The sequence below is a fragment of the Gorilla gorilla genome, chromosome 23, assembly GCF_029281585.2.
Source record: "Gorilla gorilla gorilla isolate KB3781 chromosome 23, NHGRI_mGorGor1-v2.1_pri, whole genome shotgun sequence".
Lineage (NCBI taxonomy): Eukaryota > Metazoa > Chordata > Mammalia > Primates > Hominidae > Gorilla > Gorilla gorilla.
Window position 1 is genome coordinate 15,907,232 of NC_086018.1, and position 18,147 is coordinate 15,925,378.

An 18,147-nucleotide genomic window follows, 5' to 3' on the forward strand; every position below is an offset into this window, starting at 1 on the left:
TCTCAGAGGGCAGCCCAGTGGTCTCCCGTGGGCCCCCAGGTGGGAGGTGCACCTTCTGATAGGCACAGCCACAGGGGTGATCTGCGGGACTGGGGAGAACCAGTGGTGCAGCACTTTCCAGGTGCCAGGGAGCAACAGTTTTCTCAGGGAAGTTGGGGATACAAGAAATAGGCTTGCTGATGAGCAGAGAGGGCAAACAGGCCAACCACTAAGAGGGGACACAGAGACCCCCTCTCAAGGGCTTGGTCACGTGCATCCAATGCAGCGAAGCAGCAGCCCCTTCAGGGAGCAGCTGTGATAGTGGCTGGCACTGCTGCCCTCCTCTCAGTCCCTGCGCTCAAAGGGCTCCAGGAAACTAACAAGGAAATGCAAGAAAGGCAGGAGCATGATGTCAAAATTAAATGTGTCTTACTAACATTTGAATGCCATATACATGTCCCTGGCTTTTCCCTCATTTCTGCCCCCTCCACCGTATTCCCTTTGAGAGTCTGTCTACAATTTACAAAGCCGCTGGTATTTGAGAAACAATCACACATTCCCAGGCCTCTCTGATACCTTCCAAGGAAAGTCTCATCTCCCTGTGCCCAGGTGACCCATGGGGCAGCATGCAGGGAGCCGGGGAGCAGGGAAGCCACGAGGTCTGGGGAAACAGCCCCGTACTCGCTCAGAGCTCCCATGACAATCTACTTCCAAACTAGGGCTGGTTAACGCACAGAGCTTGCCTTCAGGATGTGTTTCTGAGATCAAAAGGCAAAAGGGTGGGGAAGGGAAGAGCCACAGTGTTTACAAAGTAAGGAAATAAAGAGAAGCCACTGGCAGGCTGAGCTGCTATTATTTTCCCTCTTCCATATGGTGACCTAGGCTGAAGCGGGCCCTTCTGTCAACTCAGCTATCACTGTCCTGCCAGGCAATGCCCTCCTGCCTCTGAACCACCTCCAGAGAAGCACCATGAGTCACAATGGGATGCTGCCAGTCAGCCCTGCTTCCTGAAGGGAGATGCGGAGGGCCAGCCATGGGAGGCATCAGACACAGGGCCTGGGTACCACTGGAGTTCCTCTGTCCCAGGCTTCTGCAAGTATCTGGCACTGCAACTCCAACTCTCTTTCAGGAGATAAATTTAGAAGGCCCAAATGCATGATTTAGAGCTGAGGAAGTTCTATGTGAATACTATACATTTCACATGGACATAAGAACTGTGAGTTCTGGTTCACAGTGCTATCTCCCTGCCACCTGGTAAATTCGCAAATCCCTATTGGATATCCCCTGTACCAAAGAACCTAACGGGGTTCTCACCGCTAACGATTTCTCACCAATCAAGTCTCATTTATACATCTGCCCAGCTACACTGTCTCCAACTGTAATCTCCGGTGCCCATCCCACAGAACCTGCGTTTGACTTTCATGGTTCTATTCCACTGCCCACACAGCCTGCCAGTCTCCTACTCCACCATGACCATACCGACTCAGGTGACAAGCTGCGCTGGCAGGGACTACCAACATTCTCCAGGGAGAGTGCTTCTGGCGACCCTTCAGTGCCATTCCAGCCACAACCACCTGTTCCCCCACTCGCCTATGTCACTCCTGACCTCCCTCTCCCTCTGCTCCTCCCACCTCAGGCACCCGTTATGAATACTGTAAGAGGTTTTGGAATCCAATTTAGAGTTCACTTTCCCCTGCAACAGATCCGCAACTAAGCATCATCTTTCAAATCATATCTTCCACCTAGACATCAAGGCAAAGGTTAAGAAAATAAAATGCAAGTAAACTTCCAATTACATTTTTCAGAAGACCTCCCTCATGCACAGAGAAAGAGTGAATTCGCCTTCTGTTGTGAGTTTGGACACTGCTCCCAAAATTCCATCTCAGCCTTTTGGGACCTGCCTTTAATGTGCTATATTATCAAAGAATGGTTAGAAAGGAACATTTTTGCCTGAATGTAAGTAATTTAAATAAAACCCAACTCACCACTCCTCAGTATCTCCTAACAATAAACTCACTTTACAGCACAGGAGGCTGGGGAGACCGACTACGGAAGGCACTGACGGCATCCAGGGCCAGCTCATGGCCCTCTCAGCATCTCAGCAGACCTAAATGATATCGGACAACGAGGTAGCCAACCCTGGCTCCACTCGAGAGCAGGGACTTGCTCAGCTGTGACACGGAGGAAACGCAGCTGGGGCTCCCAATTCCTCTGCTGGGTTTTCTCTTAGAAAGCGTGTGCCATCACCTGCCCTATTCTGTACTACTTAGGATAAGCAGCTTTCCAGGAGATCCTGCCAAGGTTTTAGTGAAAATTTCCAAAAACATTAATTTAAATGTAGAGAAAACACCAAGAAAATGTCCAGGAATACCTTCATCCAGGATTTAAAACAAACACAAACTCATAGTTCCAGACTATTTTCCTGGATAACATTCTCCTATTTAATGTTAAAGGCTCTACAACCCAACTCTCAGGCCTGACATACTCAGAATTCTCTCTCCCAAGGTCACGAGGAAACATGCTAGAAAAAAGTCAACTTGAGACAAACGTGACAACAGCAAACCCAAGAGCGCGGGTACCCTTGGGTGAGCCACCTACCACACAGCTTCAGCGAGTTTCAAACCAAATCAACAGTCTCCCTTTTAACTTTCTCAAATCCCCAGGAGTTACATAAATCATGCAATCAATCAGCACTGCCTGTTCAATGTTTTCCCAGAGCTACTACTCGAATGAGCAGAGATTTCCTGCCCTCATGAGCTAGGATTCCAGAGCACAGGCCTGAACCCTGGCTGACTCAGGAGGAGGGGTAGGAAGGCCTGGAGAGACAGCACCCATCCTGGCCCTGGCAGTTCCTTTACCTGTTTCCACCGGGGGGTGGGGGCAGGGCGAACCTGCCCAGGCAGGCAGCAGGACGGCTGGCTGGCCCCACGCTCTTGTGTCAGCTGGGACACACAGGCCAAGTGTGGGTGGGGACAGGACATGGAGACAAAACAAAATAAAAATACATTAAGGTGGGAGAAGAACAGAAAGAACTCACAGGCGACAGCCCCATATCTGTGAACTGTGGGGAAGAGGGGGATTCATTCTTAGAAAGTTACACTTCTAAAGCAAAGCTAACAGCCTCCCCCAAACCAAAAGCAAATGCAAAAGAACAGAAAAAGGAAGACAGAAGCTGTAATACGCATCATCTCTTTTCCAAGCTAAATGTTCTCTGAGTCTAAGCCACTAATTCTGATTTGGAAAACTAATATTCCCATCCAAAATGAGGAAAGCAACCTTCTCTTAGAGGCAACCTTCCTCTAACGGACAGCATTCCAGCCTTCCCAAGGTAGGGGCACCTGGGGCTGCCAGAGCCTCCAGACAACCACAACTGTTTATCAATGAATATCATCACCTTTTCTGTGAGCCATAGCATGAAAAGACTGGCGTGCAAAGACTAGATGTGGGAGGTAGTTAATTATGGCCAGACTCCAAGCAAAGCTGCTCCCACCCATCTGGTCCATAGGAAGAATGGCTGATGGGCATGGAAAAGACGGAGAGAGAGAAGGGAAATTCAGAGAAGCAGCCCTGCCCTCCGGCTGCTCTCTCCAGTTATCATTGAGATTTATGAGACACTTTCAGTGCGAATCTTCAAAATCCCAGCCCCGCCTCTTGTAAGAAGTCAGAGTGACTTTTAGACAAGCAAGGGGAGAGACACGCCCTAACCAAGACACCCCAAGCCACAAGCTGCTGCCATGCACTCGCATGCATGGCATGTGGGAGTGCTGCTTAGCACTCAATGCTCATATTCCTAGGAAAATATCCCGGGAAACAGCTGCAACACACAAAAGAAGCTTTATCATAAGAACGTTTATCCAAAGATGAGAAACAACTCGAACATCCAACAGTAGAGCAACAGCTAAGAGAAGCCTGATGCCCACACATTCCAGAAGGTGCTTGTAAAGAGTCAGGAACAACATGGGAATGCCTATGGTTAAATGAAAAAAGGAGAACCGAAAAGTATATGTTAAGAATGACCTCATCTACAAAAACAAGAATACACTGAAAAAAACACCAGAAAGAAGGGCAGGAAAATATTAATTAATAGAATTACAGGTGGCTTAATTACCTTTACTGTACTTTTCAGCATTTTCCTCAGTAAGTGTGTACTTCTCTAGAATTTAAATATGTCTGCAAACGTGTACAGATGTACAGGTATATGAATACAGATTTTTTTAGATCCCTCTGCTGATTCTTGTCAGTGGACACCTCAGGCCTGAACACTGAGGACGGAGCAACCCTCAGAGCCTGAAGCAAGCATATACAGGGCTCTTCTTTGCTGCAGTCAGGCGAGGGAAAGCCAGACGCCAGCCCACGAACGCCAGCCAGGGTCTGTGACACAGCCCATCTCAATGGATGGAAAAGATCCCCCCTTCTTGTGTGATCTGACCAAATCGGTGTGGGTAGGGCACGGGTTGGGTTTACCTGTCTCCGTATGCCGATGGACTGTGTGGGCGCATTCTCTTCAAATTTGGCCAGCAGCTGGGTCGCCATGTACTTCACTTTGTTCTGGTTCCCAACAGCAACGTCCATCCTCCTGTCTGTCAGAGTGCTCACCAGGGTCGGTCTTTCTCCTCTGTGGCCCCGAGGAGCTTCCTCCTGGTCAATGCCAACCCCGAAGAACCCGGCGCTGTGACAGGAGGCTCCCCCCATGCCCCTCCCTCACAGAAGTGCACTCAGGACCTGGCATGGGGGCTGGTGGACTGGCTCAGCTCTCAAGGTTCCCGTGTCCACACGGAGACAGCAAGCTGGGAGGTAGGGCCGTATAAAGAGTACTGGGACCTGTGCTGGTACTGCCACATTCCAGGAAGCCACTGCCCTCGAACACATGTGTGATCCAAAGAGACAAGGAGGCCCTGGTACACATGTGTGCATCCCTGGTGTGCTCTGGAAAATTAAACAAAGGCAAACATCCACAGAAAAAACCAGAGAGGCCAGGCATGGTGGCTCACACCTGTAATCCCAGGACTTTGGGAGGCCAAGATGGGTGGATTGCTTGAGGCCAGGAGTTTGAGACCAGCCTGGACAACATGGTAAAACCCCATCTCTACTAAAAAATTAGAACAATTTGGCCGGGTGTGGTGGCTCATGCCTATAATCCCAGCACTTTGGGAGGCCAAGGTGGGCGGATCACTTGAGGTCAGGAGTTCGAGACCAGCCTGGCCAGCATGGTGAAAATCCGTCTCTACTAAAAATACAAAAATTAGCAGGACATGGTGATGCACACCTGTAATCCCAGCTACTTGGGAGGCTGAGGCATGAGAATCGCTTGAACCCTGGAGGTGCAGGTTGCAGTGAGCCGAGATTGCACTACTGCACTCCAGCCTGGGTAACAGAGTCAGACTCTGTCTCAAAAAAAAATTACAAAAATTAGCTGGGTGTGGTGGCACATGCCTGTAATCCCAGCTACTTGGGAGGCTGAGTCAGGAGAACTGCTTGAACCCAAATCCAGGAAGTGGAGGTTGCAGTGAGCCCAGATCGCGCCACTATACTCCAGCCTGGGCAATGGAGCAAGACTCTTGTCTCAAAAAAAATAAAATAAAATAAAAAGAAAATAAAAAAAAGAAAAGAAAAAGCCCAACAGAAATTCTCATAAAGGATGAATATGAAAAGACCTAGCAATACCAATGTGGAAATGAAGAATTTTAACCAAAAGGGGCTATTCCACATGACCATTCTAGCAATTCCCCAAGTGAATCTCACCTCCTCTGATTGACTGGTCTTTCTCCTCTTCCCAGCACCATCCAAGTCCTTTTCCTTTTTATCCTGTACCAAGGGAGGAGGGAAACTGCATTATTCTAGCCATACATACCTTGCCATTAGCTTTGCAGCCAATCAAGAGACTCCTCCACATACCTTGGGAGAACGCTTCCGAGAGATGGTCTGGCCAAGTTTGCTTAGGAAGGAGATAGGGGATCTGGTGCTGGCTATCAGGACTGCTTTCTCCTCGGCATTTAGGTCCAAGGTGTCTGGGAATAGAAACCAGTGATGTTCAAGCACAGCCCTTGAGGGCGCCGCAAAATCCTGACCAAAACTACTCTCCCTCGTGGATGGTTCGCAGAGCCTCAGAAGGCTCTAAAGGTTCACCAGCTTCATGACAAGCATGTGGTCTCAGTAGGAAACGCCACGGAGGAAATGCACACTTGGGTATGGACATTGAGCCTTCTTTTGTTCATCCACATAAACAAAAATGACGCTTCTTCCCAATCTACTACAGTTACCAAAACCTGCACTTTTGCTTTTCAAAAGTTGGAAGCTGGCTGTGATTGTTAGTTACAGCAGAGTGCTGAAGGCTCGTTTTTGTGACAAAAGTTTCAGAACAGAGAGAGAGGGAGGGAGAGAGAAAAGCAGAGAGGCGATGAACTCAGGGTTCCTGGTGTTAGTGTATGCAGATGCCACACTCTGAGCTGCACACAGATGGGGGTGGCACTGAATGGGTACGTCGATGTTAGAGCTGTGGCTTTCTGTTGTAAGAACGGCATGGCTAACCAGGAAAAGCCACAGATCCTTACAAGAATATATGGGCTGGAAAGCACTGGAGGGTGGTAACACAAGCTTTTTGGATTTCAATGTTTCATTAGTAACAACAGCAATTTTTAAAATAGTCATTAATTCATAGTAAATCACTAACATTTATTAAGTACTTCCACTGGCCAAACATCCTTCTTGGCACATCACAATGTAATTATACATATTACCCCCATTTTACACCCGTTACCCCATTTTACAAGACAGGTTGACGGAAAGTGAGACACAGGAAAACTGAGTAACTTGCCTAAGGCCAAGTGGAAGCCTGGGATACTGTAAATCCAGGTCAGACCCCACAGCCAACACTCTAGCCTCAACCTACACTTACTCTAAGGGACAATTAATGACAACAGGAATATTTTTTGTAGCACTATGAGAGCCTGAGGCAGCAAGCTGAGAGCCAAGCAAAGATTTTTGGGAAGTGCTAACAAGTAGGAGTAGAAAGAAGCCAGAGAATGCACAGTGACAGGAGAAAGAAGGGGAACAAGAGTGGTTCAGGATCACAGACACAGAGGAGACAAGATAATTCCATGAAAAGGGACATCGTTCTCCGGTGCTCAACAATGCAGAAAAGCAAGTGCATGAGAGATGGGAACTGAGAAAAGAGTATGAGGTGGGAATCCTCCTCACTGGGGAACAGCTGCAGTAGCGCGGTATGAAGAGAAGCCGGATTATAACCCGTTACAAAGTTTGGGCCGTGCAGAAGCAGAGGCCACAAGCACAAACCACTTCTTCAAAAAGACTGGCTCTGAGAGCACGAGCACTAGAAGGTGGTGGTCATGGAAAAAGACGGCACAAGAACGATTTCTGCATTTTTATAAACGCAGTGAGAAAGAAAGGAGGGGTTGAGAACACACTACTAGAGAAGGGAGAAATAATGAAGCAAAGCTCCAGAGATTTCCCTGACAGCTAACTGGTAAAAACACAGAGTAACTTTGTGTTTGGTGGCACTGCTGCGGGACAGTCGGAAGGAAGGAGGAACAGCTGGGCCACAGCACAGCAGCAGGGGGCCGCAAAGCAGCTCCTCCCAGGCCTTACCGCTAGAAGGGAGGGAGTCCTTAAACATCTCGTAGAACTGAGTCAGGTACATCACCATGGACAGCTTATCAGGCTCCCCCACGGAGGCCATTTCTTTGCCTGTCATGATGGGAGAAATGCCCAATTCCTTCTCAGCAACGTCAAAAGCCAGTTGGTTATTCTTCTCCACATTTTGCTCATCCAAAGAATCAAAATCTCTGAGAAACAGGACAAGGAAAACATATCAAGATAGGCTGACTGTCCTTAAACAGAAACGCAGTATCCTGGAGTCATCGTCCTTTCTCCGTTTTCAGCTAAAATCCAGGGTGCTGTGCATCGCTGACATCTGAGAGCAAACCTGTCTTATCTCACCTCTTGTTCTTTTTCTTTTTACTGAGGAAAAGCAAAGCAACCTCAGGAAGTGATTAAAGGTCTACCCACCAAAGAAAAAAAAAGGGAGAAAGTCAAAAAACGACTCTCATTTTTCTAGTAACACAAATTTACTACTAAAATGTGAGCTCGAGAATAGGGACTGGCTGGGCACAGTGGTTCACACCTGTGATCCCAACACTTTGGAAGAGTGAGGCAGGAGAATTGCTTGAGCCCAGGAGTTCAATTTAAATTAAAAATTTAATTCAAATTAAAAATTAGCTAGGCATGGCGGCATATGCCTACAGTCCTAGCTACTTGGGAGGCTGAGGCAGGAGAATCACTTGAGCCCGCAAGTTCAAGGTTGCAATGAGCTATGACTGTGCCACTGCCCTCTATCCTGGGAAATAGGGCGGGACCTGTCTCCAAAAATAAAAATAAAAAATAATAGGAACTATCTTTAATATATCTTGATCCTTGTGTATGGCCCATCTACATTAAACTAATGTCAAAACATGATACATCTCCCATTTGGATCAGATTGCTCCTACAGGCCTGGGACTATCACCCACCATGGCCCTTAGACCTGACAAGCTGTTAAGGTACTAAATCAGCTCTGATCAATCTTAGCCTTCTCCTGGAGGGGAAATTCCAAAATCCTCCTCAAAAAATTTTTCCATTGCTAAGTTTCCTATTTAGATTAATGGCCATTTCCTACTGGGTTTAAGCCTCTTGCTTTTCAGAAGACTGATCGCATTCTTCTTTACATGACTTCAGGTTAACCCAGCAGCCCTTAATTCTGTGTTAATCTAGGATCCCACAGCATTTTCCATTTTCTCAAACTCCTCCTCACCGTAGGTTCAGCCTCTGAAACTATGACCTCACTGCTGCTGAACAGTGCCGCGCTGTCCCTGTGCTGCTTTGCCTTCCTAGAAGACGGTCCCCTAACCTTCTCCAGGCGCCCCTCCACCCCCACCTGCTAGGCTCCCTCAACCACTTCTGCCTGTTCCCTTTGGAACAGAGCTGACTCACCTGCCCATCCTCTGCCACTGATCACAATCTTTCCCAAGCTGCTCTTCCTTGCCCCACCCCCTTTCTTTGGCAGGAGTGAATAAGCCCTATTTTTACTTACTTGCTATCAACTTCTGGGTGAGCTAAGTGACAGGAGCACCAGAGGTCACTTACCTCCATCCAAGCACACCAGAAATCCCCATTTGTAATCCACACTGCACAAGGCTATTTTTACCAGCTCTTGCCTCGTCAGTTTATAACCATCATATAAATAGCAACTGTATCTTGTAGGATTCCTTAAGCAATCATTAAACAAAACAAACAGAAATTGGCCCCTTAAGTGGACCTAATGATGAAAAGGACAGGAAACCAAAATAATGCAACATGCTCTGCTTCTGAATCCTTCTGTTTGGCTTCCGTGGTAACAAATGCCGATGGGGGAACCTGGGTGTGCTGGTCCCCACAGCTGACCTGGGGTCACCCTAGAACTCTGATTCTGTAGACAGGTGAGTGGAGAATGGCCAAAGGAGATGTCACTGGGATAGGTGGGTAGGACAACAGAGTATGTCTGTAAAAAACGCAGTCTTTAACACAGAGAAAATACCAATGAACCATCATAAATTGGTCAACTGTTCATGATGTTTTGCTTTGTTAGTAGTGACACATTTGCCTTGAGCTGGCCAAATGTTCTAGCCAGGTTTCCCTTGTGACCCACAGAATTTGAGAGATAGCTGGCCGAAATGAAGAGTTCAACCGGGGCCAATAAACAGTTTTCCTTTGTGGGAAGCTAACAGGCCCAGGTGGGTGTCAAAACCAGTTTTTGACTTATGAGTGTTGTGATTTTTAAAACTCAGCTATAGGAGCACAAAAAAAAAATTGGAAAAAAACAAAAATAAAAATCATTCCTGGGTTGAGCTATATAATACATGACATACAGAGTTTCAAATATAGTGAAATCAAAATCACTGCCTTCTAGAGAAAGTATCTTACTATGTACCTCATTCTAGGAAAAAGGACAAAATGTTACTTGATAGCAGAGTGGTCTGAGATCCTTGAGGAGTATAAAAAAACACAAAGTTTGATCACAACTTACATCAGGTCAGGGCGGTATCTATGGATAATTGCACAAAGGGCCAAGCCACTTTTCCAGGACATGGTGAGATCTGTCACGTTTACCCCTGCATAGCCATCTGTCTGCCTCTGGCACCAACCCAGCAGTTTGCTTGAACGAGCTACAGACTCTAAAACAACAAAACACATTATTATTGGAGGTGTGGTCACCTGGTAATGCTGACAGAGAATCCTCTTTGCAGGACACATGTCCACTTTGAAAAATTACTGAGGGTAGGGACGAAACAGTCAACACTAGTTTCCATGCAAAGAAAACAGTGAGGAATAAGGTTATGCAAATGGTATCATGACAGTGAATCCTAAGAAAAGAAACTACTAGTTTATCCAGACTGTAAGGTCAACGTCCACCCCCCAGTACCCTGAGGGACCACAGCCTGACAGCCACAAGCCGCTGTCCCCACGGCACTGAGGTGGAGGAGCGCCACCTACTGTGTGGCCAGCCTGCTTACAGCAGCTCTGAGTTCCCGGACAGTCGCTGGCACCTAGCTGAGGAAGCCTACCCCCTCCAAAGTAACACTGGGAAGAGGAGAGGAGAAAAGGCTCCATTCTATAGGGTGGCACGTTCAACCCAAAGCACCCAGGCCTTGCCCTTGCACTTCCAAGGCACTGCATAACTTGCCAAGAGAAGAAGCCCTGCAGGGCTCCACTGACAACGCTGTGGCCCCAGACCAGACAGTCCCCGAACAGAGCTTGGCACCTTGTACTATGAATTCTCAACCCTGAGAAACTGAATAGGCAAACACATGTGCTGGGATGCTTTTTACAGTTCATTGAAACGTCTTCTAAAAGCTGAACAGCCTCTTTAAAAATCCTATTATTAATCACATCAGAAGAGCTCTGATATCGGCCATTCAAGAGAATCTACGAACTATTTATATCCAAGAAAGTCTGTTCCCTTACCGAGGGCAACTGAAGTTTGTACTAAGTCATTTAGTAATTTGTGAACATAAGCTAAAAACCAAGTATCATGAAAATCCTGTTTCATTTAGGTTTTTCGCCATGAAAATGTATTCTGCGATAACACATAAAACCACCTTCTGGTGCCATCTCTTGGCTCAGAAATGAGCTTTTACTCAGATCTGTCTCCTATGTGTATATCCAACCATCCAATATGTAACAGGCAACTTCAATATTCCATGCTCTAAAATAAAAACAGTGAATAAAGATACACTCTCTGCTTTCAAAGAGAAGACGCTCCAGTGGAGAAAAATGCAAATGTTTCCAGCTGCCTGCTGGTCCTCACATCCACCCTGGCATCCCAATGGCACGTCAAATTCACAATGTCCAAATGACTCAAACCTCTCAACCCTCTCAGCCCTCCCTCTGCCTTGCCTACACTGATGTAGCACCATCTACAAACACCTACCTCTTGCCCCACAAGGCGATCAACTGCCCCTGCCCATCGACTTCACCTCCTTACCATTCTCTCTCACATAACCAACAATGGCAATGACCATCCACCACAGGCCCGGCACTCATGATCACAATGTGAGGTAGACACTGCTGCCCCCACTTCACAGACAAGGAAATTGAAGTTCAGAGCTATTCAATCACCTTTTCCAGGCCGCACAATTCACCAGCAGCAAACCTTGGCCTGGGACCCAGTTGCGCTTGGCCTGGGACCCAGTTTCACCTGGCCCAAAGTCTGAGGTCTCCTCCACTGCCTCCTCCCTTCTTCATCCCCAGCATCAGGCCCAGATCTGGGCCTCCACCACCTTCAGCCTGACTATGGCGAGGTCTTTCTACCTGTTCTCCCTGCCTCTGGTACTTCCCTCCTCCATCCCCTCTCACGTGTGGCTGACCAGGTGTGCTCATGTCATTCTCTTTCAAAAAAGTATTCAGGGCCTTCAATACATACAAAATCTGGAGTGGTCCTCACCTGTCACTGAATCCTGGCTATGTTGCAGGACCCAGCCAAAGACTTTTTCCACAAAGTCTTCTCCCAAAACCTTAGCTCTCACACTCTCTCCCTCTCTCCCCTCTGCCCAGCGTCTGTATCTGGTTTCTCTCTGTGCTCTCGTAACACCTCAGGCCAAGGTAATTCTGTGTGGTGGAGACCTGTCTTGTGCACTGCAGGATGTTTAGCAGCATCCCTGGCTCCTGCCCACTCGAGGCCAGGAGTACCCACTCCCAATCATGACAATCAAAAATGTCCCCAGACAACTACCAAGTATCCCCTGGAGGGCAAAATCACCCTGGGTTGAGAGCCACTGTCTCAGACAGTACTTCAGCCACTGCCTCGGACCGCACCTTGTGGCTCAGGGAATGAGTACAGACTTCTCTGAAGGGGCTGCCTGCATTTTAAAAAGCCACCACCAGAACTCACCATTGCGAGTCAATTTGGGGGTGGTTCGGGAATTCACCAGGCTCTCCATTTCCAGGTGAATATCTTTTGTTTCGCCAGTATCATATAAATGGCGCACCTGGCAGAAATTTACAAAGTCAAACAGAAAGAAAATCAAATATCAAGTAACAAATTCCTACCTAAGAGCAGAATGGCTGAAAGGAAAGTCTGGGATAGAAGGCTGGGCAAAGTTCAGACAGAAGTTAGGATGACGACCTTTAAATCTTTTATGAAATAAGGTGGGGTTTGAGAAAAACAAACACATTTTAACTGTGGGACTTTGTGCTAGAAATCAGCTACACAGGGCCGGGTGCGGTGGCTCACACCTATAATCCCTATAGTTGGAGAGGCCGAGGCCAGCAGATGGCTTAAGGCTAGGAGTTTGAGACCAGTCTGGGAAACACAGGGAGGCCTTGTCTCTACAAAAAATTTAAAAATTAGCTGTAGTCCCAGCTACTTGGGAGGCTGAAGTGGGAGGATCCCTTGAGACCAGGAAGTCAAAGCTTCAGTGAGCTGAGATAGTGCCACCACACCCCAGAGAGCCTGGGCAACAAAGCAAGACTCTGTCTCAAAAAAAAAAAAAAGAAAAAAGAAGAGAAAAAATTAGTTACTCGGTCATGGAGGTCCCTCTAAGAGTCTCGGTTGGACTACTAATAATGCTGCCTCTTAACAGAAGGCCTAAAGGTATAAACTTCAACTAGAAGGTGAACAGAAAATTACACTAGGGGCCAGGCGCAGTGGGCAGATCACAAGGTCAGGAGTTCAAGACCAGCCTGACCAACACAGTGAAACCCCATCTCTACTAAAAATACAAAAATTAGCCAGGCGTGGAGGTGGGTGCCTGTAATCCCGGCTACTCGGGAGGCTGAGGCAAGAGAATCACTTGAACCCAGGAAGTGGAGGCTGCAGTGAGCCAAGATCGTGCCACCACACTCCAGCCTGGGTGACAGGGCGAGATTCCATCTCAAAAAAAAAAAAAAAAAAAATTACACTAGAACAAATTCTTTCAAGTGAACAATCTCTTTTGTCCTCACAATAATCCTGTGAGTAGTCAGGGATTATTATTCCCGTTTTTCAGGTAAAGAAATTGAGGTTCAGACAATGTAAGTCACACGTGACCGGCAGCAACAACACAGGTGGAAGTTACCTCTCCTCACTAACGGGCAAGTGCTCTTCCCTAAAGTAAGAATTTGAATTAGAAGACGTGGCATAAAGGCCTGGATTCCTATCATGTTTGATTTTCTCTAAGTCATTTAACAACTCTATGCCTTAGCTCTCAATCTGTTGATGGAAAATACTATCTACTTCTACCAATTCAGAGAGACATCTACCTGGATGACTAAAAAAGTATCCTTGTATGTGTGGTATTAATAGATGCACGCATCTCAACAGATCAGAATTCTCATCGGTCCTGCAGATGGGCCCAGATGTAAATACTGACAAGAAGGTCTTACCTGGCTTGGCCGGAGGAAGTTGACGTTGATATTGGGATACCGAGTAACAGGGTCGATACTGTACTGGCTGAAGTTCTTACTCACATTCTCAGGGGTGGTCTGAGGCAGCAACCTGTAAATACTTTCCCTGCAATAACACAACAATATACTCAGAGTCGGGACCAGCACCATGAACATCTCCCTCTCGTTTCATGATTGTTCTGACAGCGCAGCAAGTCACCTGACATGCTGACAAATCCTCATCCTTGACCAGTCTTCTTGAGTCCTACGTCAGCCCCTGCTCCCCACACCCACCCGCAGTGATCCCACAGGAACCGACCGGGTAAGAGCCGAGGAGAGAGAGCAGGCACAAAACCGTGAGCGCCCACAGATGCTGCCTCCAACTCAAAAGGCCACACATTTACTCTTTTATTTTTTTCAAGCATCCCAATGTTTACTTCAATTTTAAAGAAAATCAACACAAAAAAGAATTATCACTATATTTAGTCAGAATACCTTAAATAAGAGACAAAATAAGATGATATCAACTCCCAATTTCATCTGGGAAATCTTGTCTAATTCTTCTGGTTAAGGCATTAGTTCTTTATCAGAAAGCAAATCACAGGATTTTTATTGCATTTGCAAAAATCTGCTTCAAAATATCCCATTTAGGGGTTTGAGAAACACTTATAAGCAGTTTGGCGTTTTCCTCTGAATTCAAAGCTACTTTTAATTTCTTCTCTGTCAGTAAGAAATTTATCTTGGAAAGGGGTAAGAGAAGACTTAGTCTAGGAGACTCATCTTTAGGTTTCTATGATTTTATGAAATCCTATCTTGCCTTTCCTCTTTTCCACATGAAAACATCTTTAATTAAGAAGGCAGAGAAAGAAGAAGGAAGAACTTGCACTCTGCCTGAAGAGTAAACCACTCCTTCTTCCCAGTTTTCTCATGAAAGGAACCCCGGGTTACTTCCCATTACCTCTCTGCCAGCACTTCCAAAGGGCTCGTTCCTAGAGACCAACTTCGGACCATCCAGGCAGAGTCCATAGCAGCTAGAAAGCCCCGGGCTATTCCTGTTCCCATTGGCCAGAAAGGCTGTAGATAAGACATAAAACAAATAATTAAAAAATAACACACCTTTCAAAATGGGAAAAATAAACTAAGGAACAAAGAGTTTGCTGTTGACAGTAGTGTTTGGCAACTGTTTCAATAACAAATTGCTCTCCTTCCCAGATTGGCAAGGAGCAAGTCAAAAAGGGGCAGAATTTCCACTCATACTTAATAGGCCTGGGCTCCCAGTGGCCTGTAGCCCTCCCCTACTTCCTGGTGTGACTCCTGCAGGGAGTTTACCTGTGCTGTACAACACTGCAGACGCTCATTCCAAGACCCAGGATGTCCAGATTCACTCCTAATTATTCCTGCCCCTACCACAGAGTGCTGCCATGCTTAGCACTCACCTCTAGGAGGCTGTCCCCGACCAGAGCCACTAGTAACTGGTGTCCGTTCTGCTCCCGCACCAAGGCGGCGTTCTCGGAGGCATACATACAAGTGAAGTCAAACATGGCCACATCGGGCTGCCCATAGTGATTGATGGCAAAATCCAGAGACGGCAGCTGCTGCTGGGTAGAGAAGTCTGCCGCCTCCCTGGCATAGCTGAGCAGAGCCTCCTGGTCCACGTTTTCTCGGGAAAGCAGGAGCTCTGTGTCGGCGTAGTCCTGTCTCCAGAGAAAGAGGAGGGTAGGGATGGAGAAGCTCTGGCACTCAGCCAGAACCATGTTACACAACCCAGGGCCACAGCTTCTTCTTCCCCCTAAAGTGACTCCACATTCCAAAACCAAAACTTTTATACCATTAAAATGGGCGGGGGGAAAGGCAGCCAGGCACAATGGCCCACACCTGTAATCCCAGCACTTTGGGAGGCTGAGGCGGGCAGATCACTTGAGGACGTGACTTCGAGACCAGCCTGGTCAACATGATGAAACCCCATCTGTACTAAAAATGCAAAAATCAGCCAGGCATGGTGGTGTGTGCCGGTAACCCCAGCTACTCGGGAAGCTGAAGCAGAACTGCTTGAGCCCAGGAAGTGGAGGTTGCAGTGAGCTGAAACAGCACCACTGCACTCCAGCCTGGGTGACAGAGTGAGACTCCAACTCAAAAAAAAAAAAAAAAAAAGAGGGGTTTGGGGGGTGGGTTATTCCCGAGAGAACGTAGACCTTGCTGCCTAAACACACAGTCATGGCTTTTCCATTTGCTTGGAACAGTGACTACTTCTTTGATCTTATCCAATCTGTCTCAGGGTTGTTCTGAGTATCACATACCTGACAGTACTTTGTGAACTGAAAGGGCATTTCATTATCTTCTGGGTAGTAAATGGCTTTTGTCAAACGGGACCACGTGAAACACTCAGCCTCGCATAACTCATGACACCCAAAGGAAGAACCCAAAAAAGCTTGAGTGCCAAAAAGACATGGAGGTGGGAGCAATGGTAGTCCAGGAGGCTGGGAAGGAATATGTTGAAAATGGAGCAGAGGTTTTCAAAATAGTAAGTAAGACCTGAAAGCCTCCACAGAAACCCACAAGGAAGAACAAAGGACTGAAAAACTCCTTTTCTGTTTTGGAGGTTCCTGGCACACTGAGCCAAGTCTTTATTCTCTGAAAGTGGGGCCTACGGTTTCTAAGTGGCCGTGATGGTCCTTTCAGCCACTACTACAAGATGTTAAAGCCAAAACACAAACACTCAGGTTGGTCCTAGAAAGACTGTTTGCTCAATACTAAGTAGCCACATGGGTTTACTATTTAACAGCATACACCAAAGGCATGGCCCCTGCCCTCTTAAAAAAAAAACAAAAAAACATGAAGGCAAAGTAAACCAGGTCTCTTGGCACTCTACAGTGCTCCTATCAAATTTTGACTGACAACCACAGTTCTGCCTGCGTGGCAGATTTAAATCTTCACCTTGTCCCAAGGCGTACGAACTGCTTCACTGGCTATTTCTTACTGACAGCAATGTAACCCTGATGTAGTCCCAGATAATTAGCAAGGCAATTTTAGAAAGCATCTAACCAGATATGTCTTGCTTATGCTTTTGGGAAAGTGGGCTGTATAAACAGCTTTGTCCTGGTTCTCCCTGAAAGCACACAGGATGGCTGTGCTGAGAAACACACGCAAGGTTCCTGGGTAGAAAGAGGGGGCTCTCTGCCACCGGCACATGCTCGTCAGCTCACTCCCCCCTCTGCTGTCATATAAGGTAGTACTGTAGCTCAGACTAAAGTGACTGCATTCACATCACCCTGCAAAGACAAAGGACTCCCTGAAATTCAGCTGTGAGTCTCTTGTGGGAACTGCACAGGCCTGAATCAGCACAACTGGTGTCTCTGCTTCTGTTTTTCTCATCGCATGGGGACAGTGATTCTCACGTTGAGACCAGTGAGACCAGGAAAGACTTAAAAAACTCTCCTTCAGGGACCATCCACGCGGTGGTCTTCTGACTTCATATTTCAGGCCATCATCTCAGGGCACACCATGCAGTCACCTAGAAACAGGCTGAGCTGGACCTGGCTATGATGGAGCTCAGACCTGTTCTGTGGTCATAAAGAGGCCTAAGTGTAGCCTGATCCTGTCAGTGCTGCCTGGACCTCTGAAAACTGTATCCGCAGTGACACCACAATCCTCATCAAGCTCCCATAAACACCAATTATTGCTTCTTGGTCAAACTCCTTTCCCTCTATCACTCCCCCTCCCAAAAGATAACTCTTCAACCAACCAATCATCAGTCAGATATGGAAATCACAATAACCACAAACCAAATCACCTAAAATTAAACTGAGTATTTATGTATGAAATGCTGTCTGAAACCTGCTTTGCAACAATCCAGTGGTGAAGAAGGAGTGCACAGAAATATTACTGACAGAACACTGGCCACGTGTTGAGAACTGTGAAAGCTGGACGGTAGGTACGTGAGGGTTCATTACACTATTCTCCCCCCGTTTTTATTTACATTTGAAATCAGCCATAGTTAAGAGTTGTTCACGCTAAACTGGAAAACATCAGGGGTTACCAGAAGATGCATTCAGTGCTCATTTTCATTCCCTTGCAGGAAAAACCCATCAGACAATTCTTTCTCTTGGTGATATTAACCACTTCAATAAGAAAGAGTTTTGAAGGAAATCCGTGGCTCACATGTAGTATCACTCCTTTGTCCAGCAAACTCTGCTTTTTGGCTGTCATAACGAAATAGTGTGTGTCATCTTTGTAGTAAACGATGTTCTCCAAGTCAATACCTGGGGCCAGAAGACA

The 18,147-nt window shown here is 46.9% G+C and overlaps 1 protein-coding gene across 32 annotated transcripts in view; it reads right to left on the minus strand.

Moving 5' to 3' along the window:
• The window catches only part of MICAL3 (microtubule associated monooxygenase, calponin and LIM domain containing 3), a 238,472-nt gene that overhangs the window by 95,423 nt on the left and 124,902 nt on the right, over positions 1 to 18,147 (minus strand). For 17 of the 32 annotated variants that reach the window (XM_063704562.1, XM_031005636.2, XM_063704558.1 and 14 more), the window contains exons 7-16: positions 18,031 to 18,131; positions 15,309 to 15,566; positions 14,831 to 14,946; positions 13,873 to 13,999; positions 12,401 to 12,497; positions 10,037 to 10,184; positions 7,585 to 7,781; positions 5,875 to 5,987; positions 5,722 to 5,784; positions 4,444 to 4,617 (exon numbers count right to left, since the gene is read on the minus strand). In XM_063704562.1, coding sequence (XP_063560632.1) covers positions 4,444 to 4,617; positions 5,722 to 5,784; positions 5,875 to 5,987; positions 7,585 to 7,781; positions 10,037 to 10,184; positions 12,401 to 12,497; positions 13,873 to 13,999; positions 14,831 to 14,946; positions 15,309 to 15,566; positions 18,031 to 18,131 — 1,394 coding nt within the window. Of the gene's footprint in view, positions 1 to 2,837; positions 2,922 to 4,443; positions 4,618 to 5,721; positions 5,785 to 5,874; positions 5,988 to 7,584; positions 7,782 to 10,036; positions 10,185 to 12,400; positions 12,498 to 13,872; positions 14,000 to 14,830; positions 14,947 to 15,308; positions 15,567 to 18,030; positions 18,132 to 18,147 lie in introns of all 32 variants that reach the window. The other 15 variants (XR_010133093.1, XM_055374866.2, XM_055374879.1 and 12 more) reach the window with 1 other exon arrangement.